At 56.0% G+C, this 23,251-nt stretch overlaps 1 protein-coding gene across 1 annotated transcript in view; it reads left to right on the forward strand.

Moving 5' to 3' along the window:
* The window catches only part of LONP2 (lon peptidase 2, peroxisomal), a 42,182-nt gene extending 19,795 nt beyond the window's left edge, over nt 1-22,387 (forward strand). The window contains exons 8-14 of the mRNA XM_037144797.2: nt 1,683-1,824; nt 4,438-4,588; nt 6,286-6,412; nt 9,050-9,183; nt 19,949-20,088; nt 21,451-21,658; nt 22,035-22,387. Of these exons, the coding sequence (XP_037000692.2) occupies nt 1,683-1,824; nt 4,438-4,588; nt 6,286-6,412; nt 9,050-9,183; nt 19,949-20,088; nt 21,451-21,658; nt 22,035-22,372 (1,240 nt within the window). The 3' untranslated portion in view covers nt 22,373-22,387. The remainder of the gene's footprint in view (nt 1-1,682; nt 1,825-4,437; nt 4,589-6,285; nt 6,413-9,049; nt 9,184-19,948; nt 20,089-21,450; nt 21,659-22,034) is intronic.
* The last annotated feature ends 864 nt before the right edge of the window (nt 22,388-23,251 follow it).

Genomic DNA, 23,251 nt, shown 5'->3' on the forward strand with positions numbered 1-23,251 from the left:
CAGCCCTCCCCGTGACCCTTGGGCATTCGGAAGCTGCTGGTCGCCGGTCTTGGGCCTTTGCGCAGAGGTCACATGCCCCCAAGTGGGGCTCGTGCGGAGTTTTGCTTTTGCTGCCTCTGGGTGGGCTGCACTGTCCTGTGGTTTGAAGCAGCTGAGGACAAACAGAGCTGCTTTATGTCACATCCTCGTCGTGCGGCCGATTCGCCCCTCACTTTCCTTCCTTCTCCCAGGCTCGGGGCTGCGGGCTCTTGCCACAAGTGCTTGCTTATGTGAAGGAAGCTGCTACTGTAATGGTAGGAACTGATTGTAAAGGAGCCAGAGCGTTCGGTGGCAGTGAGGTGGGACGCGAGAAAGACCGGTTTTCATTTAAACCTCACGCTGGGGAAGGGATAGCGACCCGACTGAGTGTCGGTCCGCGGGTGGCCTGGCTGCGTGGCCCAGCGGATTGAGCACCAGCCCGTGAGCCAGAAGGTCCAGCTGTTTTTCTGCTCCTGTCGTTCCGATTGGCTTAAAGGAAGATCAGTCATGTTGATGCCCTGTGTTAACGAGTGGGGTTTTTCAGTCTTCTCCGCATTTCTCATCTGGGTTTGTCTCCACTGGGATTTTTCTGTCTAATCTTATAAGCCACAGTTCTCATGTATCAGTTTTTACAACTTACATTTTTATACTTAAGCGTTGCATTTAAGTAATTTAAGTCAGTTCATAGGAATTAAACGTGACTTCTTTTAGGGTGAACTTTTATGGAATCACGTCTGCGTAAGACCTGTTTCTCATTAGCTGCTCCTCGAAGGAGCGCACCGAGCGTTATGCCAGGTCTCAGCCGAGGGCTGATACAAACTCTTCAGCAGTAGTTTACCAGCTGCATGGTAGAGAATGTGGTTACATCACTGCGGGAACCCCGAGTACATGCCAAGTGCGAGCTCGGCCGAGCAGGCGTTCCGTGTCCCGCGGCACCCGCGGTCTCGCTCCACTCCACTCCCGCAGAGCGGCACAGAGCGCTTTGTGCGTCTGAGGGAGATTGGGACGTGGGTCTGCTGTGCGGGCCTGGCTGTGTTTGCATCGCGCTCCTGCCTCAGGGGCATGAAAGAGGCCCCTTCCCCCCTTCAAGGACAGGTACCCTGTGTCTTCCGTCAGCGAGCTGCACGCTGCCGTTCCTCCTGGCGCGAGATGGGCCCGTCGCGGGCAGATACTGTCCGTGGATTTTCAGTAGTTGTTACTGATAGAAAGCACAGGTCACGTGTCTGAAAGCTTGTCCTGTGCCTGCCGTGCTCACGAGGTTGGCACCGTGACAGTCCCTATTTTACAGGTGAGGAAACTGCGGCTGGGGTCGCATACTTTGTCCAGGCTGTACCCAGAGACTCGTGTGGCTGTAACAGTGACAGTGGGCAGGCGCCGGCCTCGTTACTCTGCTGTTCCTAGTGAACGGGGGTGGGGTATGGCGAGGGCGCTCTGGAAAACTGCACAGTATGGGGTTAAATGGCAGGGTTTGGATGTCTCAGAATCGTGGGGCAGGGACCATACATAGTGCTATGACTCAAGTGCGTGTTTCTCCGTTTCACAAAGTGGCCTAAATGAGACACAGCGGTCCCAGTGCCCTGGCACTTACCCCAGACTCGGGTAACCGCTGAGCCGCCCCCGCGCCCGCCCCCACGCCCACCCGCTCACGTGCTGGCTCTCTGCAGGCGCACCTACGTGGGCAGCATGCCCGGCCGCATCATCAACGGCCTGAAGACGGTGGCGGTGAACAACCCGGTGTTCCTTCTGGACGAGGTGGACAAGCTGGGGAAGAGCCTGCAGGGCGACCCGGCCGCAGCTCTGCTCGAGGTGAGTGGGGGGGGGACCTACTGCACGTGGGAGCCACGCGGGTGTCCCTGTGGGGCAGTCTCAGGGAAAACGGAGGGAGACAGACTGCAGGGAGACAGACTGCGGCCAGAAGCAGTGCGATAGTTACATTTTAGTGTCTTAGAGATTCCTCTTCCTCAGTTGTTTCTTTGTTTTCATCAACTAGTTTTTCGAAACCTCAGCCTCGTGTTGCCGGCAGACCAGTGAGTCTACCAGGTTGTTTATTACGCAAGAGCGTCTGAGCCTCCTTCTCCCTGGGCCCCGGGTACCCTTCCGTCCTTGGACCTTGAACTTGGAGGCGGCTCCTGCTGCTCCCCGTGGTGGGGCCGGGCTGCTGCTTCTTGCCGTGCAGTTCGGGGCCTTCCAGGGGGTGAGGGTGCTGTCGGCTCTCCTCCCTCTGCCCCGCTGTGGGTCTTGTGCCCCGTCTCCCAGTGGGAACGTTATCCTGACTTTAACTCGCTGAGTATTTACATTTTTACAGTTATGTGGGTGCTTTCACACCTGAGCCGCGTGGTAAACTCACTCCTCACTCTCTGTTTCCCCTTTTGTTTGTCTGTACACGTTTTTAAAAATCTTTTCAGAGTTAATAATTGGCCTGCTTCTTTGGTTTGCTTTCACCAACTGTCTGATTTATTTTCCGAGATGTTCGGACACCACGTGTTCTATCAGGTTTATCTCGTGTAAGCCCCTGGGAGAGCTAAGCGTCTCCCCCCTCTGTCACGCCGCTGTCCTCCCGGGCCCTCCCTGTGTCTGCCACCGTGTGGGACTTTCTGTTTCCTGTGTCCTGGGTCCTCCTCTCTCCCTGCCCTCCCACTTGCCTGGCTTAACCCCCAGTTGTTCCTTGAGAAAGCTATCGTGGGTGGTGAATGGTTTTCGGTGTTGCTTGTCTGGCAGTGTCTTTATGTTTCCCTCATATTGATTGGTGATTTGACTACGGTAATTTGCATGATGTCTTTATGTTTCCCTCACATTGATTGGTGATTTGACTGTGGTCATTTGCATGAAAATTACTGGTGGAGTAGCTGGGGGTCATTGCCATGAGTCTGTGACTAGGTCATCACCAAGCCTTCTTTCTGCCTTCCTCGAGGTCGTTCTCTCAGGGATTCCAACGTGGGGCCCACGTCCTGGCCCTTGTCATACATAGTTCTGTCCCTACAAGGACCCTCACTGGATTTGGTAGTAAAATAAAAAGTGAAAACAAACAATAACAAAAAAGCAAGCACCCGAGAGAAACAGAGACAGTAATTGTGGCCCATCTTCAGGTTCTGATTCTGTCTTCCGCCAGCTGCAAATGCTGTTTAGACCTTCCAGTGAGTTTTTCATTTAAAGCGCTGTGGTTCTCAACTTTAAGGTCTCTGTGTGCTCCTTTATCGTTCCTGTCTCGTGGTGACCTGTATTTGTCAGAGCATCGTTCTCATATTTTCCTGTAATGCTTTAGACGTGGGTTCCTTTGGTTCATGTTTCCTAACCGTGGTGAAATACACACGACATGATGTGCCACCTTAGCCGTTGTTCAGCGTCCGGCACAGCGGGGTGAGGCACGTTCGCGTTGTTACACAACCAACACCGCACGCGTCTCGCAGAGCTGAGACGCTGCCCTCCCCGCACGGCAGCCCTCCCCCCGCCCTCAGCCCCACAGCTGCCTTCCTGGCCCCTTTCTGCTCCTCTTAGTTGACTCATCTCTGTACTTGGTGTAAGTGGAATCGTGGTGCTTGTCTTTCTGTAACTGGTTTATTTCACTTTGTATAACGTCCTTAGGTGCATCCATGTAGTAGCATTTGTTTTTTGGGCGTGTTTATTTTTTTAAAGATTTTATTTATTTATTTTTAGAGAAAGGGGAAGGGAGGGAGAAAGAGAGGGAGAGAAACATCGATGTGTGGTTGCCTCTCATGCGCCCCCTACTGGAGACCTGGCCTGCAACCCAGGCATGTGCCCTGATTGGGAATCGAACCAGTGGTCCCTTGCTTCGCAGTGAACGTATTTAAATAGCTGATTTAAACTCTTCGTAGAAGTCCACCTCTGGTCCTTGTGTTTCTTCCTGTCTCGTGATTTCTTTGTTGTAACTGAATGTGTGAAGTGCTGTCATCATATTTAAATCATGGAGTCGGGTCCCCGCCCTGGGACTCAGTGTTGTTGCTGTTGGTTCAGTGATGCCCCTGCTCTCGTCCTCTGGGGTCTGCGGTCTCTCTCACCTCACGGTAGCCACCAAAGGTGTCCGCCCTGTCCAGTGGTCACCTCTCGATCTGACACAGATTTGCTCGTGTCCCTGGAGCAGCAGGCCCCACTCCTTGCCAAGGGACTATGAGTGCGTGCATGCGTGTGCATGTGCGGGGCTGGGCCGTCAGGCTAGCTGTGGCCACGCAGTAGGTCAGTTGTTAATAAATAGATCTAAGAGTAAAGTCGAAAGGGTAATTTTTGCTGCTTTGTGCTTTTCTGTTCTCAGAAATGGTTTCACTTTTGACAATGGTATCTGGTGTGTGGGGAAGGTGCAGTGCGGGGCCCAGCACAAGTGCCAGCCGCGCCAAGCTGTCCTGTGCCTCGGCGCCCCCCCCTCCTTGTTGCAACTGCTGCATCTGCAGTTTCTCGCTCCTGCAGGTGTTAGACCCGGAACAAAACCATAACTTCACCGATCATTATCTCAACGTGGCCTTCGACCTTTCCCAAGTTCTCTTCATTGCGACCGCCAACACCACAGCCACGATCCCCCCGGCCTTGCTGGACAGGATGGAGATCATTCAAGTGCCAGGTACCGGCCTCGCAGACCAAGGCGCTGTTTGACATTGCTTTCTTTCCTTTTTTTTTTTGACGTTGCTTTCTGAACACAACCCTCGGAAGGTGGCTGGGCTACGGGGCTTGGAGTGAAAAGTTGATTTGCTGACATACAATCTTCTCAGGTTCTGAGAACTGGCTCTGTTTACTTTAACCCAGTAAAAGTATCAGGAGCCAATTTTGCATAATAATTTCAGATTGAATTTAGCATTAAAGAATAATCATGTCTTATTAAAAAACAAGGCATTCTTCTTTGAAGCAATTTCTAAAATCGCAGACAAAAATAATTCTTTTGCAAAGTCTCTCAAAACCGAAAGCAGGTCTTTGCGTGGCCAGTGGAGCTCCCCGTGTGTCCGACGGCGAAGCTTCCCCGTCTCTGGGCAAGTACGGCCACCTCTGCCCGTTGGGGACACGCAGGCCGTGAAGGGCAGTGGCCTTTCTGTTCACCTCGCCTGGCTTCGCTTTCCTCATTGGTGTGGGGAATTCATCCCCTCTATTTAGTTGGGCCAGTCAAGTAGTGTTTTTGTCTGTCTGTCTGTCTGCATTTTCCCTGTGTTTCCTCTTCCACTGGAACATGCAGAGTGCACTTTAGTTACCAACAGCAAGTAAATCCTGGTGTTTGCCCCCTGCTTTAATTGCTCAGAATCATCTTTCCCTAGAAGACATCTGATGTCAGTGGGTATTCATTAAAATGAAAGTAGCGTAGAGTCTAATTGTATTTAGGTCCTAAATGTAGTCCAAGTGGATATATTTCATATGAATCTGAAGTGTATTGTTACTAGCAAGTGAGTGGTGACTGCATTTCTTGGTTACCTGTGAGCCCTGCCAGTTCCTGTACTTAGTTTGAAAATACAGTGGAGTAAATAGCTGCTTTGTGCACATTTCTGAGACTAAAATAAGTAAGCCATGAAACCCAAGGGCCCGGAGAGCCCAAATTAAGGCAGAGCACTCACAAGATGCACTGGGGCAAGAGGGGGGCGCACACCGGCCCCCCCGCCTGCAGGCGGCCCCTCCTCTCCCTTCTCTGGTGCTGTTCAGAAGGTGTCGTACTGGTCCATCCTAACTCGTGCTTGTGCAGTGGAAAGTGGGTGGTTTTTTAGGGGGAAGTTCATCTCACTGGTTTAAAGACAAAGTAAATTTGTACTCATTGAGGCTTTTAAATAACTAAGAACGTTGTCTTTTAAATATATAAATTATATATCTAGCGACAACCTACAGAGGGAATAAACTTTTATAGGGTCACCTGAGCTCTGGGGTTGTCCTGTTGCTGAAACCTGTGTGTGGCTTTCCCCGTGGAACCTGCTGATATTTAATGGAAGTGGTGTTGCGTTTTAGGTCTTCTCAAATATGTACCAAGTTATGCTACAGAAAAGGACGTGTTCCCTATTAAATAATGAAGTAACTTGAATATGAGCTACGGAGATAGTTCTCTCTGAGGTTCAAGATTTCTTTCCTCTGCTTTGAGAGAGATGGCATTTAACCAGAGGACTGTGAGATGCTGTGCTGAGTAAATGCTTTGTTTGGGGAGAGTCAGGGAATTGTTGTCGTTGATGGGGCAGTAGCTTTCTTTCTTCTGATTATGCAATCTCAGTCGAAGTAGCACTCAAACTCACTCCGAAAGCGCTCAGCTCTCGGCCACGCAAGCACCTCGAACCACTGCCCACCCCCCCACAGGGTACACCCAGGAGGAGAAGATCGAGATTGCGCACAGGCACCTGATCCCCAAGCAGCTGGGGCAGCACGGGCTGACCCCTCAGCAGATCCAGATCCCTCAGGTGACGACGCTGGACATCATCACCAGGTGGGTCAGCCCCCTGAGCGTCGGTGACGTTGGGTCTGGCAGAGTGGCCTCCGGCGGAGCCCGGCACACACCGTAGCGGTGCAGGGATTGATGCGCTAAATCAAGAACCCAATCATGGAAAATGTTGAGACACCTTTTATGGCCCAGGATCTTAAGATCCAGATTCCCTTAGTGTGTGAGGTTCTGTTTTCAGACATCTGCTCTAAGTTTTTCGGATTTCCCTCTCTTCTCTTTAAGAGATTTTTAAAATCCTTAGAGTTTTTGTCTGCAGAGTTAATGGAGCGATGGAGGAGGTGCCTCCCGGCAGCCGCCCCGCCCTCACACCTGTGGCGGGCAGGCGCACACTTGCTGAGGCTGCTGCTCCGTCTGAGTTAGAGGCCCCGTGTTTGGAAGGAGAGTGTGCCCGTTGAGATTTACATCTGCAGCCGCCTCTCCCGGTTCCCCTGGCTCGGCGTTGCCGGCCCGTTGCGTCACCTGGCCCCCTGGGCCACTCTGCCCAGCGCTCCACAGGCGGTCCTTCGGCGACCGCCACACCTCGACGTCGGGTTGCCCGGCCTGGTTTGTGGTCGAAGCCAGCCTTCTTCGGAGGTGTGTTTAAATTTATATGCACAACCATAAAACTACATCCGACCTGAGAGTTCGTTTTCTTAACTTGAGATTTACTGTGTGGGTGATGCCAGGAGAAGTGAATCAGGTGATTTATATGCCAGCGCCTTCCAGCAATAGCTTTCTTCCAGATGACACCCCTGGTGCCTTTGGGTCCCTTTCAGGAAGTCACGTAACCGACTGAGAGCTTCTCCACCTGTAAAATTTGGGGGATGGAACAACATCCTCGTGGCCGTATGGGTCTGAATAATGACTCAAAGAGTAATCACTTAGTATTGACCGGGTGTTGCCTGGAGAGCTATCACTTTCCTATTATTAGCTCAAAACCTCAGGTGTGAAAAGCCATGGACATCAGGAAATTGCTGTAAGCAGTTCTGATATTTTTAAAGGCAGCAGAGGTATTTGCGACTCTGGGCACCTTTTTCAATACTTGGTGAGTTACCAGGTTTAGGATGTGTTTTTTCCTTGAGGCCGCTTTCGTCCTTTCCACGTCACAGTCACGGACCCATGACTCCCTGGAGAAGGGGGGACCTCAGACGTCATCAGCTGGGCTGCCCTCCCAGGGGGAGCTGCCACCTATACACCTCCCTGGCGGCCGACCCCCCACCGGCCACTCCTTGGCACCAAGACACGCTTCTCTCATTGGGCCCTGCGCGAGCGCCTGGAGTCCAGCGCTCCTCCCCCGCACAGCCCTCTGCCCTTACAAAGAAAGTGCTGAAGAATGTTAGTTTTCTCTGCTCTGAAAGTTGGAATCTCCAGCACTTTCCTGTCCGAATCACGACAAAGGAGTTCGCGCTGCTGCCGGCGATGCTTCCCTTCCGGTGCAGCGGCGCATCTGGCTCCTTTGATCAGCTGCAGCGTTGCCATGTCTGCACAGGCCCTGCCCGTTCCTGTTCCAAACTCCAGACAGAAGGGTGGCGCCGCCCTCATGGCTGTGACCTGTTGGTGCTGCCTGAGCGCCCTTTGCCGTTTTTGAGAGTTGGTGCGACTCCCTGGGAGCTTCCTCCGCTCCCCCCTCCCATCGCCTGTGCGGACCGCTTCACTGGAGCAGAGCGGAGCGGAGGGCCGTCTGGGGAGCTGCCTCGGCTGTTTGGCTTTGTTTCTCTGTTGGTTTGTCCACTTTTCAGATGCCTCCCTGCTTCCCTGCCTCCTGGGGTTACATGCGGCTGTGTAGCACGGACTTCACCCTTCCAGCCCCCGTCCTGTTGATGGAAATGGGTCTGAGAGTGTTTAGCCAAGAGCTTCCCGTTGTCTTTTCTCAGAACCTTGAAAACCCGCCTCCCTGAAAGTCTAGAATAGAGGGTCTGACCGCCAGTCGGTCCATGCTGCACAGTGAAGCGGATTCTGTGACTCGCACTGCCTGTGCGAGCCGTCCCGGAGCCGGGCAGCCGCGTGGCCACTGACATGGCGCAGGGACACGTGTCGGACATGGAGGGTTTTAAGGCAGCTCTGCGTAAGCTCGTTTAGTGTCTTCCACACAAAAGCACAACACTTAACATCACTTAGTGCTCTTTCTTCAGAAATCTCTGCGATGGAAAGACACGGAGTGGAGGTGATTTGCAGTTTCTCGTGAAAACTAAGTTTCTGTCTCAGCTGATTTTTTGCTTTTAGTGGGAAAAAAAGTTCCGTGTGGGGTTTTTTTTATCAGCAATACTCAAAACAAAATAAATTTCTCTGGCATTTTCTTAAGCTGATTTTGTTCAAGAAAGAGCTCACACATACCCTCAAAAAGGAGGTGATGTTTTGTGTGTGGCCAGTTTGGCTCCGAAGAGCCAGGGACTCACCCGTAAGCCCAGGGCGACCGCGTGAGTGTGTGCGGAGGGAACAGTTGTAGCTGAGGTGATGCCTGCCTGTTTAAGGACTAATCGCGCTTTCCTAAGGAGGTTTTACGTGCAAGGGGCTTGGTACTCAGGAACCTCGCAGTGAACTTGTAAGTGGAAGTTTACACGTTTAGTGTAAATGCCGATCACGGTCCTTTTATCTCTGCAAGGGGTGTTGAGCCAAAAATCACGGGTTGCTCTCTGATGACAGGTACACCCGAGAGGCGGGGGTCCGCTCTCTGGACCGGAAGCTGGGGGCCATCTGCCGCGCCGTCGCTGTGAAGGTCGCAGAAGGACAGCACAAGGAAGCCAGGCTGGACCGTGCTGACGCCGCGGAGGCAGAAGGTTTGTGACCTGACCGGCGCACTCGGGCGGAGCAGGGGGCAGGCAGAAGGTTGGGGCGAGGGCGAGGGCGGTGCCGGGGCTCCCAGAAGCAGGGCCCTGTGTCCTGGTCAGCGGGTCCCACGAGTGTTCACCGAGAGGGCTCTCCCTCTCAGGCCCACACACTTTTAGCTGGGGTCACACTCGGGCGGGTGCTTTAAGGCTGCGATTTTTAGTCTTTCTCATCTCCTGATACATAAGCTACTAAACTTCTGTGGCACATCAAAAAAAAATACATATTTTTTGCTGATTTGACAAAAAGAGGTATAATTTGATTGATTTACCAGGAAAAAAGTAATAATCATAGATAATAGTAATTACCTACCCTTTTTGCTCCAAAGTGACACTTTATAAAATCAGGTGCCTCTACTTGTGTATAAGCATTTCTAGTGCCAAGAATAAGCCATCGGTGCAACCTCAGGATGCGATGTGACCCGTAAGACACAGCTGGATCATGTGACCCATGCATTTGTGGTCCGAGGCAGGGCGTTCCCCAGGCGGGTGCTGTTGTGGGGGCTGTCACTGGGTTTACATTGGGCCACATGAGGGGGAGAAGGGGCCGGGGCCCCCGCCTTGGACGGTCAGCGGCTGAGGACCGCCGCCTGGGGACCTGCTGCGCCTCGTGCCCCCGTTCCGGGGCCTCGTCTCTCCTCCTGATGCGCATTGGTGTCCGGGCTTCTGCTGTTTACAGCTGCGAAAGTTGTCACGACAGTTCGGGCTCCCGTCGGCCGACGCAGACAGGGCAGTGGCTTCGTAGGTGATTTGTCTGTCTTTCTCGTGCATTGTCTGTGCCAGCCACATGATTTAATGTAACCTAAGTTATTGTTTCTTTAAAAAATAACGTGCAGGTGGTGGAAGGGAAAGAAAGGGAAGGGTTCTGTTACCAGAATTAATCAAATGTGGACTTTTTTGGTACCCAGTTAAAATCCTTTTTTTTTTTTTTTTTAAGATTTATTTTGTAGAGAGGGGAAGGGAGGAAGAAAGAGAGGGAGACAAACATCCATGTGCGGTCACCTGTCATGCGCCCCCTACTGGGGACCTGGCCCACAACACAGGCATGTATCCCAAGTGGGAATTGAACCAGTGAACCATTGCTTTGCAGCCTGGCACTCATCCACTGAGCCACACCAGCCAGGGCCCAGTTAAAATCTGTTGCCTTCCTGCCCCAGACCCTGGGGGGCCTCAGTTCCGCCGCTGCGTGGGTGGCCCAAACTCAAATGTGACTCAGTGGTAGGGCACTGGAAATTTCTCACAGCAAAGTGACTTTATTAGATGTCCTGCCGTGTCCGTGGGTCTTTCTAGAAAGGAGCCAGTAAGCGTGGTTGAAGCGCCATGATCTGTGGTCGGCCCGCGGAACAGAGACTCACACACCTTCGCTGTTTTCCTTTCTGTTGCATCAACAGCACGGTCATCAGAACAGCGGCGTTCCCAGAACCCCCTGCTCCCAGCGCGGTGGAGCACCCCGCCCCAGCACCCGGGGCTCTCGGGGTTCCCTCTCCTCCCGCCCCGGGGAGCACCCCACCCCCGCCACCCTGAGCTCCCACGGTTTCTTACACAGACTTGCCCACCCCTCACCCACGTGCTCAGGACCGACCTCAGGTCCCTGAGCCCTGCAGGGTCTCACGGCCCCCGGCCCCACGGGCTCAGGCCCCCCTCGCTTGTGGTTCCTTCCTCCGCAGGCCCTCCCGCTCCTCACAGCCCTGTTGACCTCTCAGTCAGCTCTGGTCTTCTCTCTCAATTTTTTTGTTCTTGTGGGGTTTTTTTAAAGATGTTATTTATTTATCTTTAGAGGGGGAAGGGAAGGAGAGAGGGAGAGAAATATCAATGTGTGGTTGCCTCTAATGCATTCTCTGCTGGGAACTGGCCTGCAACCCAGGCATGTGCCCTAACTGGGAATTGAACCTCTATCCTTTAGTTCACAAGCCTGCGCTCAGTCCACTGAGCTACACCAGCCAGGGCATCTTGTGGGTTTTTTCTTTTTTTAAATTTCTTCTCATTTTCATAGGACTTGGAGAGGAAGTTTAAAGATAAATACATGCTCAGGCCACCGTTTTTTTAAGAATCTGCGTTTCTAAAAAGCACCCTACATGAGTGGTAGTCTGTCAGGAATGGAGCCCTTGGGTGGGGAGGGGCGGGGCTGGAGAGTGGGGTCGTGCACTTTCTCCACGTCACGGAGACGCAGGGACACCCCCGGGGTGGCCACCAGGGACGCCGCAACACCGAGCACAGAGCACGCGGGAGCGGGGCTTAACGGAGACCACTCAGTGAGGTGGGGAAGTAACGTCGTAGGCCTGAAACTAACACAATGCTGCACATCTGTTATAATTCAAAATAAATTCTGAAAGTGAAAAAAAGGAAACAAATAAGAATGGACGCACTGGTGGCGAGCGGTCACTGCACGTCCTTTGTTCTGACCGGGTGGCCGGGTCCTCCTGGAATTTCCCCTTCTTGTTCTCAGCCCCCCCCACCCCCCCACTGTGCCAGGGTCTGAGCCCTGAGCTGGTGTCTTTTGTCCTTGTCTGCGAGGCCCTAGAAGGGCAGAGCGGGACGGGTCTGTGTGGACAGCACGCTCTGGAAACGCGCGCAGGGTCTGGGTGGTGTGTTTTGGTGACGAGCCGTTCGAGGGGGTTGCTGTCACGGGCAGCCCGTTGCAAGTACGCGCCTTGCACTGGTCACGCCGCCCGTCAGCCTCTGATCCCAGTAGCTATTTAAAGACAGCCCGGAACAGTCAAGAACTTGTTCAAACAGCTTGTGTCCTTTGGGAGAACATGCAGTTTTTCACCGTGCCATCTATTGGTTTGGTTTGGTTTTTACATCTGTGATTCACAGGAAAAACTCCCAAATGAAACAAGTAGATTTGGGCAGTTACAACATTACGTAGGACATTCCGATCAATAATTAGGATGAATGCTTGTCTCTTGAGGATCCTTTTGGTTGTAGTTTTTATCAGCGGCACGAGGACTCCAAGCAGTTTTGATGTTGTGAAAGGTGTCCCAGAGTTACAGTGACTCTGCTCCAGGTTCCAGCCAGATAAGGACAAGGTGTCCTGAATTTGGTGTCCTTGACCCCAGCCAGCCCAGAGGAAAACCGTCTACAGAAAAGCCCACTGTGGGCTTCTGTGCCACCGAGTTCAGCCCGCGCTAGCTCAGTAACTGAAAGTTTCTCATCAGGAAGCGAATTCTTTAAAATGAGAGTCTAAAATAAAGCAGTTGTTTTCGAAATTTCAAGTAATGCGGTGAGGGAGTTGTTTTGAATGTTAAAAATATTGCCGGACTCAGAGTGACTGCCAGGAAAGAAGGCATTTCGGGCCATCAGCTTCAAAACAGACACCGCCACTGTGCCGAAGGGGCATCCTGGAGGGGCCCCAGAAGCACCGGTGTGCGAACAGCCGGCCCTTGTGTTGGGGGGTCTTCGCCGGCAGTGGAGCAGCAAACAACAGCAAAGCGTCAGGCGGGATGGTGCTGGGGGCCGTGCACTGGCGGGCGGTTGCTCACTGTGGACGCGGGAGTCGCTTCACGGCCGCGCATGTCTTCAGAACCGCCCCGTCCCTCCCCGGGACGTCCTGAGCTGGGCTGAGAGAGAGGCTGTGCCCGAGGTCTGCTGCTGCTTGTTGCCTGCTCTTCGCGAGGGTGCTGCCCCATGGGTCCAGTGTCGCCAACGCGGATGCTTCTCTGGAAGAGGCCACATCCACTGTTCAGGTGCTCGGGTACCATGTACACTCATTAATATCTAGTGAGGATGTTTCCTCAAAAAATGTCCGCAGCAAAGGATTTGTCTTGGGATCAACCCTTGCAAGGTTTCTCAGAATACGGAGCGTCTCAATTATGTTTTTAAAAAATAAGAGTATTCAGCCCTGGCTGGTGTGGCTCAGTGGATTGAGCACCAGCCTACAAACCAAAGGGTTGAATTCCCAGTCAGGTTCGATTCCCAGTCAGGGCACATGCCTAGGTTGCAGGCCAGGTCCCCAGTGGGGGGACCCGGGAGAGGCGACTGGCCGATGTTTCTCTCTCACAGTGAAGTTTCCCTCCCAGGCATCGGAGGGCCTGTTAGCGGAGCTCAGCTCCTTGCTGACCACCGGCCCTGTCTCCAGTTCAGCGGCACTGGGCCCTCCGCAGGCTCAGCACGGGGCCGGGCCACTGGTCGTGAGGAAGGGCACCGAACAGAAAGCCCGTGGTCGTGGTCGGGCTGGCGGTGGAGGGCGGACCTCCCCTCCCTGCAGGGACCGCTGAGGGGGCGGCGCTGCCTGTTGGGGGGAGGCCTCGGGAAGGTGAGCTCGGTGACACCCACAGGCGAACGGGAGCTTCAGCAACAACCGAAAGAGCCTTGATTTCTCAGCCTTTAATGTGGATTGAGTTGTGTTCTCATTTGTTTTGCTTTGGGGCCTAAAAGTGTGTTAGCTGTTTTCAGTTAAATAAGGACAATTGGAACTTTTCTCTTCCTTGGTTCCAGTTACTTAAAAAGCCCTCAAACATCTCAGTGAAATCCTTTGTCTTCCTTTCTGGCTGGAGTTAGCACACACACACAAGAGAGTAATTTGCATGTGCCTCTGAACCTAAAGCTGGGCTGCGCTTCTCCATGGGTGTGATGCGCAGAGGCCAGAGCTGTGGTGTCCAGAGAAGCGCCTGTGCGGGGGTGATGGGGCCGGAACGCAGCGGGACAGGTCCTACTTTCAGTCATGTAGTGGGGGCGGGGCCTAAATCGGCCTGCGCGTTCCAGTCTTAAAGCAGCGTAACTTTGAGAATTTAGCTTTGTTTCCATAGAACTTACTGATGTAAAAGGCCAGCTGTTCAGCAGCCGCCGCAGTGTGGGACGCTGGGTCAGCAGAGGGGCTTCTCTAAGCCCCGGCATCGGCATCGTGGTCGGTGCCGCTGAGCACAGCCCCTCGGACCCCAGCTGGTTGCTCCCGGAGCTTCAGGCCGCCCGGGAGGCTGCGGCTTCCGGCTCAGTGTTTCGTCTCCAGCCCTCACAGCCACGCTTCATCAGTCCGTGCTCGCCTGCCTTCCCTGCAGCTGTGAGTGGCACAGGGTACAGAAGTCTCCGGGAGCCCTGGGCCCCTCGGTTAACCACTGAGCCACGTGGGCGTCTGCGCAAGGCTTGGCTCCCAGGCACCCGGCTGGCCGGGCCCAAAGCTTCGGGCGTGTGTAGGGTTCCGTGACAGCCAATCGAGATTACAAACAACTGCACCCAGAGATCAGACTTTGTGTAGTGAGTTCTTTGCATCAGTGGGGCTGCTGGGAAGCACGGTGTGTCCAAACACCCAGCATCAGGCGGTGTTCTCGTGTGGAGATGAAAACACTGTGTCCACTGCCGGCAGCACACGGGTGACTACACCCTCGTCAGTGCCACTTGCGGGACAGAGCGGCTGCTCGGCGAAGGCGGAGCCCACCTGACCGGTCCCTGGCCGTCAGCAAGTGGGAGGGAGAGGCAGAGCCTGCGGCTGTCCCGGTCACACGTCCTCAAGGCCGGTCTTTAAAGTTGCAAGACAGTAAATTGATGCAATACCTCTTTTTATGTTACAGATGGTCTCTGCCTTTCAACTGCTAATCAGACTATTAGCAGGACTAATAGTCTATTTTCTGAATTTGTAATACAGGAAATGAGATTTATTAATGAAAAAAAAAAGCTCACTGGAAGTCAGCCGCAGGCTCCCCCGTGTGGCGCAGTCCGGGCCCTGTGTCTGGGACCACGTGTGAGTGACATGGACCCATTTCACCCGTGGGCAGCCAGCGTCCCGGGGTGCTCCCACGCGCCAGGTCTGGGGGGCGTTCTGGGGAGAGGATGGCCGACCACTAGCAGACAGGCAGTCCGTGGGGGGGGGGGTTGGGAACGGTAGTTGTTAGGGGCAGGGACCCCCACACCCTCCGTGGAGAGTGCCCTCTCGCTCCCCGTGCGAGGCACCGCGGGTTTCGGGAGCTGAGATGAAACGATCCTCTGCCGACATCCCGAGGTCCGTTCAGGGGTCAGGAGATGGGAGGCGTGTTTCTGGGTGTGCTCTCTCGCGGTGTCCTTTATTTTCAGGAATAGGTAACTGTTATTGAAGTTGAGAAATGGTTCATAGTCACAAGTTCCATTTCTATCTCAATAGTTGCTACGTAGTAGAAAGGTTTCGTAGGTGAACTTGAAATTGTATTTGGTAATATGAGGGTTGTCTTATTGTCCCCCCCCCAAAAAAAATGAAGGAAATACTGGCAGAAAGGACTTCGAAGACTTTCTTGCTGGTATGTAGGTTTTTCTGGGCATCAGACCCTCGGGCGTCTCCATGGAGGCCCCAACCGTGGTCATGGCCGCCCTGCGCAGGGTCTCACATCCCCGCCGAGGGCACATGCTTCCTCTGGCCGGGAGCGCGGCCTCTCTGGGAAAAATTAACCTGAGGCTGACAGCGCGTGGTACACAGTTGGGAACATTCAGGCTCCTCGGATTGGTTTTGAAGATGCTTTGCTTTCCTCTTTCTGCCTTCCCAAGAGGAGCCTCTCAGAGCTAGTGCCTCCGTGGTCGGTGTGCCCCGAGGCACGCACTTGCACCATCGCGCAAGGAACAACAAAGCCACTGATAATCTCAGCGAGCAGCTCACTTTTTGCTGTCAACTTGGTTTAGGAAAAAATGAAGACTTAGTTGTTATTACACCTGCAGCCACACCGGCCTCTCTCTTCCCGTGTAAATGGGGCCTGACCCCTGATCGCGGGCCCCTGTGCACTGGAGCTGAGCCGTCGGCAGTTCCTTCTGCACTGGGTCAAGCACCCCCCCTGCCAGCGCGCTGGGCCCTAGTGACCCCTCCCCCACCTGCTCACGGACGCCGCTCAGCGCGCCGTCTGCATGTGGGTTCAACTTTCAAGAAAAATTTTGACCATTTAGTAATAATTTCATCATGTGGTTAATTTTTACTGATGAAAAACGTGGTTTACATGCCAAAGTCAGCGTTGTTAAGAACTGAGTAGTTTTGGGGCAGATGAGGGTTGGGATGAAGTATTTTGGTTTGTCAGAGGCCCGCAGGTGGTGTTAAGGTTTCAGAACCACACAGCCCGAACTCAGTGGAAGGCAGGAGACCAGAGTAGCCACCGGCTCTGTGTGCGGCACCGGGTGAAATGCGGTGGAGAGGGGCGAGGTCGCCTGGCCCGACCTCCGCTTCACAGACCGGGAACCTGGGGCCCACTTCCTCGCCCAGACCACGGTCCTCCCTAGTGGTCAGTTACGGTCCGGCCTGAGGCTGGGCAGCCAGTCCTCCCGCCAGAAAGGGTTAGGAGCAGCGGGACAGGTGGTGAGAAAGGATGCTGGCCCTACGTGCGGTCCACCTCCAATGCGACTCTTACAAGTTCGGGATTTGCTGAATTTGGGGCGAGAAACTACCAACGGTGCTGAAGCCTGGAAACGACAGTTACAGCAGCGACTTAGGAAGGACCGGCGTGTAGGTGGTAAGCGAAATGCGCAGTGGGAGAGCCAGGCTAGGGAGCCGGATGACGGGGAAATACAATAAAATGAAGTAAAGTAAGAGAAATAAAGGACGTTTTAAAAATGAAAGCAAGGAGAATGTCCATGAACAGCAACAGAGAAAAACGAAATTAGTAGGCCGTGTGATCACAGGCAGGAGGCCTTAACGTTGCCACGATCTGCAGATGCAGTGCGGCCTCTTCCAAAACTCCAGCGGCCTTTCCAGAGAAGCGGACCGATCTTAAACTTCCTATGGGATTGGGGTGGGTCCCAAAGAGCCGGAACAGGCTTGAAAAAGAAGAACAGAGTGGGCGACTCACGCCTCCTGGCTCCGAACTCCCCGCAGAGCGGTGCAGAGCCGAGGGCACAGAGCCGAGGGCGCAGGAACGAAGGCCCGCCCCTGGGGTCCCCCGGCCTCCCGCTGGGGAGAGGACAGTTTCGTCAGCGAAGGGAAGACGGGACCCTCACCTCACGTTGACTGGAAGCTCATCAGTGGCCTTGACTCCGTCTCGTAGCTGCTCGAGCAGCCTCAGTGGCACCTCAGGTGACGTCACTAGCCTCATTGTCACTGTGTTTGTGCCGCATTAGTGAGAACACCGCTCCTTCCTTAACTCGATACCGGTTCCCAGGGATGTTCTCACGTTGCTCAGAACCACCAAGGAGAGCATTTCAGGGGGAGGGCAGCCTCAGCTCACGCCCTGGCTCCTCGAGCCCAGTGTGCCCGGCCTGGGCGGTTGTGGACGGCACTGCTGGGAGGGAGCCGAGGGCTGAGCTGCCCTCTGCACTGCCATCTGCGCTTCGGCTCTGTCCCTGCAGAACCGGACCGGCAGGCCCTCCGAGTGCCGTGCGCCCAAGAGGCCACACCAGTCCCTGCCCTCGGGAGCCAGCGTCGGCGGTCCCTGTGCTTTCTCAGCCGTGCCCTTCGTTACTTCCGAAACTCCTTTCCCAGCGCCCTCGCTTCGGTAACCACAGCACGTACGTGCTTCTCCCTGGCCCTCTGCTCCTTGGTGAAACAGCCACTTTTCCCTGTGACTACGCTCCGTGTGTTGAGGGCCGCTGTGTTAGCCCGAGAGCAGCACCCAGAGGAAGAAAGGGTCGCGATTCCAGCAGGAAGACTTGGGGGGCGGGGCCCGCGTTGTGTTGGGAGGTTGGACTTTTTTCCCTGGCTTTGCTCGTCTGGCCCGAAAAAGTCCACATCGCTTGAATGTTTGTCTGGGTGAGGCCACCACTGCATCCTGGGGGCTCTGCCCCCACCTCCTCTTGGCTGCAGCCGCCCCTCCTGGCAGGGGACGTGTGGCACTAGCTGAGCGGTCCCCACAGGCTTGTGCAGGGGACGCGTGCAGCTGTGTCCTGGGCACATTCCCAGTGGCGTCTCCAGGAGATGACACTTTGCTTGTTGCTTCCAGTCTTAGTGGGGAGCCCTGGCAGCGTTCTGCACCCCCTCTCACTGCGCCTCCCACAGGCCTGGCGGAGAGTCTTTCAGGCCACCCCCAGCCTGTCCCTGTAGACCACTGAAGGCCACTTCATTCAGTGCCCTGGGCTCGTGTCCTGAGCGTGGAACATGACGAAACGCAGGTCGGTTCTGCGGTTGCTGAGTTCCTCGTGGCACGGCTGCTGTGCCTAAAGCTTGAATCGTCTCTCACGCAGTTGGGTCTGGTTGTTCTGGAAATCGCTCCCCCCTCAGTGCTCAGAGCTCTGGGTTCACTGCTCCCTGCAAAGGGGCCAGGTGTCCTGGCTACGTACCTGGGGGTTGGCTTTCACCCTAACTCCCCCACCCCCGCTTCCCCTCCTCCCGAGGTAATGGGATCCGGGCCGGCGACAGTGATCAGGCCTCAGAGAAGCCTGCGGCCCCTTCCGGCGTCAGCTGGGGTTTCACAGAGCTCGGTCCTGAGGGTGCGGTAACTGGAAACCGGCGCGTTTCTTCCCCGAGTCAGTTTTAACGGGGCTGTGGCACCTGCTTCCGGTTCTCCCCCGAGAGCGCCGTGCAGCTGCGCTGGCCAGCGGAGCGCCTCCCTGCCACGGGCCTGGGCTCTGACCCTGCGCAGGCGGCTGCAGGCAGAAGGCCCTTCCCCTCAGGCTGCCGAGTGACCCGCTGACCGCCAGGCCTTGGGAACAGACAAGTGCCGTGGAAAGTGGGCAGATCCGGAGACTCCCTCGGGTGTGGCTGAGCCAGACTCCGAAAGATCCAGTGGCATGACAGAGAAGAGGCCGATGGTCCCCGAGCCCTGCAGGGAGAAGAGAGACGGGGCCTGACGCTCCGTGCAGGGTCGGTCGCCCGCCAGCGGCAGGACGGCCGACCCGCTGTCCACTCTGTCTCCCGTGTCACTTGTGGTTCCGTGTCCAGGAGGAGCCCTTGCCCGAGGGTCACACCAGAGCCGCAGGGCGTGGGCACCACTGAGGGACACTCGCGATGCGTCCAGTCATCAGTGGGCCCTAAAATTAGGGTGCGATGTCATTACACGTAGTCAGTAACCAGTTTTGAAAGGGAAGGAGTTCGTGAAAAACAGCTTTTCAACTTAGGGAGAAAGCAAAACGGAAGAGTCACAGCCAAACTAGTGTGTTGTGGTTGTGCGGCACTAGGCGGCTGCGATTGTTGCACGTTGCGCACTGACACACGCAGTAGTCGTTTCCCAAAGTCCTGGTGTGAGGGGCAAGGGTCACGAAAGAAAGGTGGTGTCTCACAACCCTCACGTGCCGGCCGGGGCCAGAGCCGAGGACGCCCCAGCTCCCCGCCCTGGGGGGCTGCCAGTGGCGGGGACGTGCTTTCTCGCTGGGAAACCGTGGAATGGAGCCGCGGTTTATCGAAGAGGCGTTGCTTGTGTGGGGTCCATCATTTCTAAGTTCACGTTGCCTCTCAGGAAACAGGATGGCTGGTGGGACCCCTCTGAAGAGGGGCCGGGAAGGCTTGGTGCTCTCAGTCTGACAGAGCTGTACGAGGTCATTGGCTGCACGGTCATTGGCTGCACTTGACCCCTGGCCCCCACAGGTTGTCCATCGGACACTGCTGGGCCTCATTCTTGGGATAAGAATGTAACGTTTAAGGGGAAGACAGGCGAGGTCACTGTCCTCCGGGAGCTCACACTGGCATGGGGGCAGACGACACACGTGGGGGCTGCGTGCACAAGGTGAGGCACCCCCCTGGGGGGGGCTCCGGAAGGGCTGAGTCTCCTGCCCGAGGTGCAGACACAGCTGAAATCTTGTGCCTTCGGGAACATGCGCAGGGCTGAGCCGTTGGACTCCTCTGTGCTTCTGTCCGACTCCCGCGCAAGGCTCTGAGAATCCCTAACCGGGGTCTCCCTCTCAGGGTGCAGAGAGCACGTCCTGGACACCAAACCCGAGTCCATCAGTGGCACGGCTGACCTTGGCCTGCCGCCCGAGATGCCCATCCTGATCGATTTCCACGCGCTCAAGGACATCCTGGGGCCGCCGATGTACGAGATGGAGGTGAGCGGTCTTGGCCTCGGGTTTTCCCCCCACGCGGCTCCCTCTGCCAGCAGCTTGGCGGACAGGGGCACCGGTGGAACCGGGTGCTCGGGGAGGCTGCACTTTGCCCTCAGCTTGGAGACGTGTTTTCTCCAGGGGGGTGAGCGTCAGTGCCTCATGAGAGACAGTTGGGGGTCTGACCCTCCTCTTCCTCGGCAGCTGTGCCGCACGACCCTGCGCCAGGCGGCGGGGGCTCCAGCACCCCACATGGGGAGCGGGCCTGCCCTCCCCACTGTGGGCACCGCTCTAACAGATTTACAACAGGGATACTGGCTTGGCCACTGAGTCCAGGCTGGGGCTCAAGTCAGACTTGGTAGAAGCAGGCAGAGGGACACTGCCCTGTGTTGGGCGTGGGCAGTGCGGCGGGAGCCGTGCCCCTGGAAGGAAGGCCCTCAGCGCCACCTGTGTCTCCAGTCCTGGGTGCCGGCTGGCCTCCCCTGTGGCACCTGTCCCAGCCGCAGACAGGACCCACGCAGGGCTCTGGGGACGTGACTAGAGTATGGTCACCCTCCCCCCCCCGTCTGAGTCCGAGAGTCATCTCGGTCCCCAGAGCTGTTTAATTTCCTGTCCCAGTGGTCTGTGATGTGTGATAGTGCCCAGCAGCCTCCTTGGCTGCCACCGTGATTTTGGAGAACATTTTAAAGTCAGGGTTCTCACCACCTTGGTCCCTTGGAAAAGGCCGAGCATCAGCAGCCCTGGCTGGTCCTCAGGCCTCAGCCCTGCCACTCCCGAGTGTAACTGGCCCCGGGGAAGGTCACACTCTCCGGGGAGCGCTGGCAGGCATTGCACTCCGCTCTCGGACACCGTGTCTTCAGTAGGGTGCAGGGTGTCTCCCACGGCCACTCTGTTTCTCTGACTTGGCTCTGCTCATGTATTTGGCTCAGCACTAGACCCGTGGCCTCAGGCGAGGGGCATGTTCAGTTTGAAGCGGCATCCAGGCAGTGCTGCTGGCATCCAAGCTCCAGGGAGGGACCAGGGAGTCCCGGGGCATGGGCAGGAACAGAGCCAGGAGCCTCCAGGGCCCCTGACTCCTCGCTGTGTGGAGGGGGGGTCTGTGCCTCCTGAGACAGACTCGGGGCGACGCAGCGGGGCCTAGGGCTAAGCGTCCACGCAGCCCCGAGACAGCGGTCCTGCAGAGTCTGGTGGATGGGTGTGCTCCCTGGAAGTCAGGAGAGGGGAGTCAGCCTCGCTCCCGGCGGAGAGCCTTCCTCGGCAGGTGGCGTGGGGCCTCCCAGTCCTGGTGAGGCAGGTGCTCAGAGGTCCAGGGAGCCGGCGGAGGTGCCTGGGCCCTGGCCGACCGGCCGTCACCTCCGCTCTGCACAGGTGTCCGAGCGCCTGAGCCAGCCGGGCGTGGCCATAGGCCTGGCGTGGTCCCCCCTGGGCGGGGAGATCATGTTTGTGGAGGCAAGTCGCATGGACGGCGAGGGCCAGCTAACTCTGACCGGCCAGCTGGGGGACGTCATGAAGGAGTCTGCCCACCTGGCCATCAGCTGGCTCCGCAGCAACGCCAAGAAGTACCATCTGACCAACGGTGAGTGGCGGGGGTCGCAGCGGCGGGAGACGCACTGTGAGCCCCAGCAGGTCCCAACCCAGCAGAGACCGAGGCCGGCTTTGGCGGGCAGCTGCCCTCACTGAGGGACGGGCCTGCACGGGGCGGGGGCGGGGGACGTGGAAGCGCTGGTCCCACGCCAGGGCCATCGGCGAGAGCCTGAGCCAGACGCTGACTCCGAGGGTTTGTCATTTCTAGCCGCACTGTGAGTAGAACGAGATTGCTTTCCACCTCGGCCTCCCTGCCTGCTCATGTTCTGAGGGAGTGGTCCTTCATCCAACACATTACTGATTTTCGTTTTTAGGAGTAAAAACAGGTTTAACTTTCCTGCATTAAAATCCTGTCTTCCTTTTTAAAGCCTCTGGAAGCTTTGACCTTCTGGACAACACAGACGTCCATCTGCACTTCCCAGCTGGGGCTGTGACGAAAGACGGGCCCTCGGCAGGGGTCACCATCGTGACCTGCCTCGCCTCCCTCTTCAGCGGGCGGCTGGTGCGCTCGGACATGGCCATGACCGGGGAAATCACACTGCGCGGCCTCGTGCTCCCGGTGAGTGCGGCATCCCGCTCAGGGGCCCTCCTCGTGGGTTGCTTGTGCACTTTACGTGACCGTGCTTTAACCGTGCTTTTAAATGCGGAACGGCCTCCTTCCTGTGAATGCCTTAGTTTTACACATACAGACGTTTCACAGCTGTAATTCATATTTTAAATTTTCATCAGTCTTAGAAAACCACCTCCCACATGTTTTTCCTTCCACTGAAAACGAGGACTTGCTGAGGGAGAAGACTGCCGTCTGGCCGCAGCAGCAGCGGCGCTGCGGGTCGGGGCCGTGTTCGGCGGGCAGGGCGGGCAGTGCACGGTGTGGGTGTAGCGGGTCCGGGGGGGGGGGGGGCCCGGGGGAGCTCCCGTGCTCCCACAGAGCGCCAGGCTCCTGCGGTCCGGTCCGTGGGGAGGTGGGAAATCAAGCAGCATGACGTGCAAACTGAAGTGGAGACTAACCGTGTCTGATTGCTGTGTTTTGAAAAAATTCTCTACACCTAGATCCACGGCTTAAACTCCTTATGGAAACACCGATAAAATCCACCTATGTGGGCATCTGCAGGGTGTTCAGTCGTCAGTCACCCGACTAAATTTTGGGTCACAGCAGAATGAGGGGAAGGGGAATGCTGTTCTGGGAGCGCCTTCATTTTAGGCAGCGATGGGAAGTAGGTCACCGGCCGCTGGGCCCCAAGGCCGGAGGTCGCCAGCAGGCCCGCAGCGAGCCCTGCGCACCCGACGTGGGAGGGCTGCACTCGGCCGACCACCGCTGCCCTCCACGCCGGCCCAGGGTGGTGGCTTGGGCGCGAGGTGTGGTCTGTGTACGTGCAGTGCAGTTAGTTGGACGTCGGGTCGCCTGACCCCTCCAGCTTTGCTCTTCTTTCTTGGGATGGCTGTTGCTACCTGGAGCCTGGTGTGGGTCCATACACGTTTTTGGAATATTTGTTCCAGTTCCGTGAAAGACTCTTGGTATCTGGATAGGAATTGCGTTGAACCTGTAGATTGTTTTGGGTAGTACGGACATTTTAACGATGTTAAT

Source organism: Artibeus jamaicensis, unplaced genomic scaffold, assembly GCF_021234435.1.
Source record: "Artibeus jamaicensis isolate MK-2021 breed Jamaican fruit bat unplaced genomic scaffold, CSHL_Jam_final contig_755, whole genome shotgun sequence".
Lineage (NCBI taxonomy): Eukaryota > Metazoa > Chordata > Mammalia > Chiroptera > Phyllostomidae > Artibeus > Artibeus jamaicensis.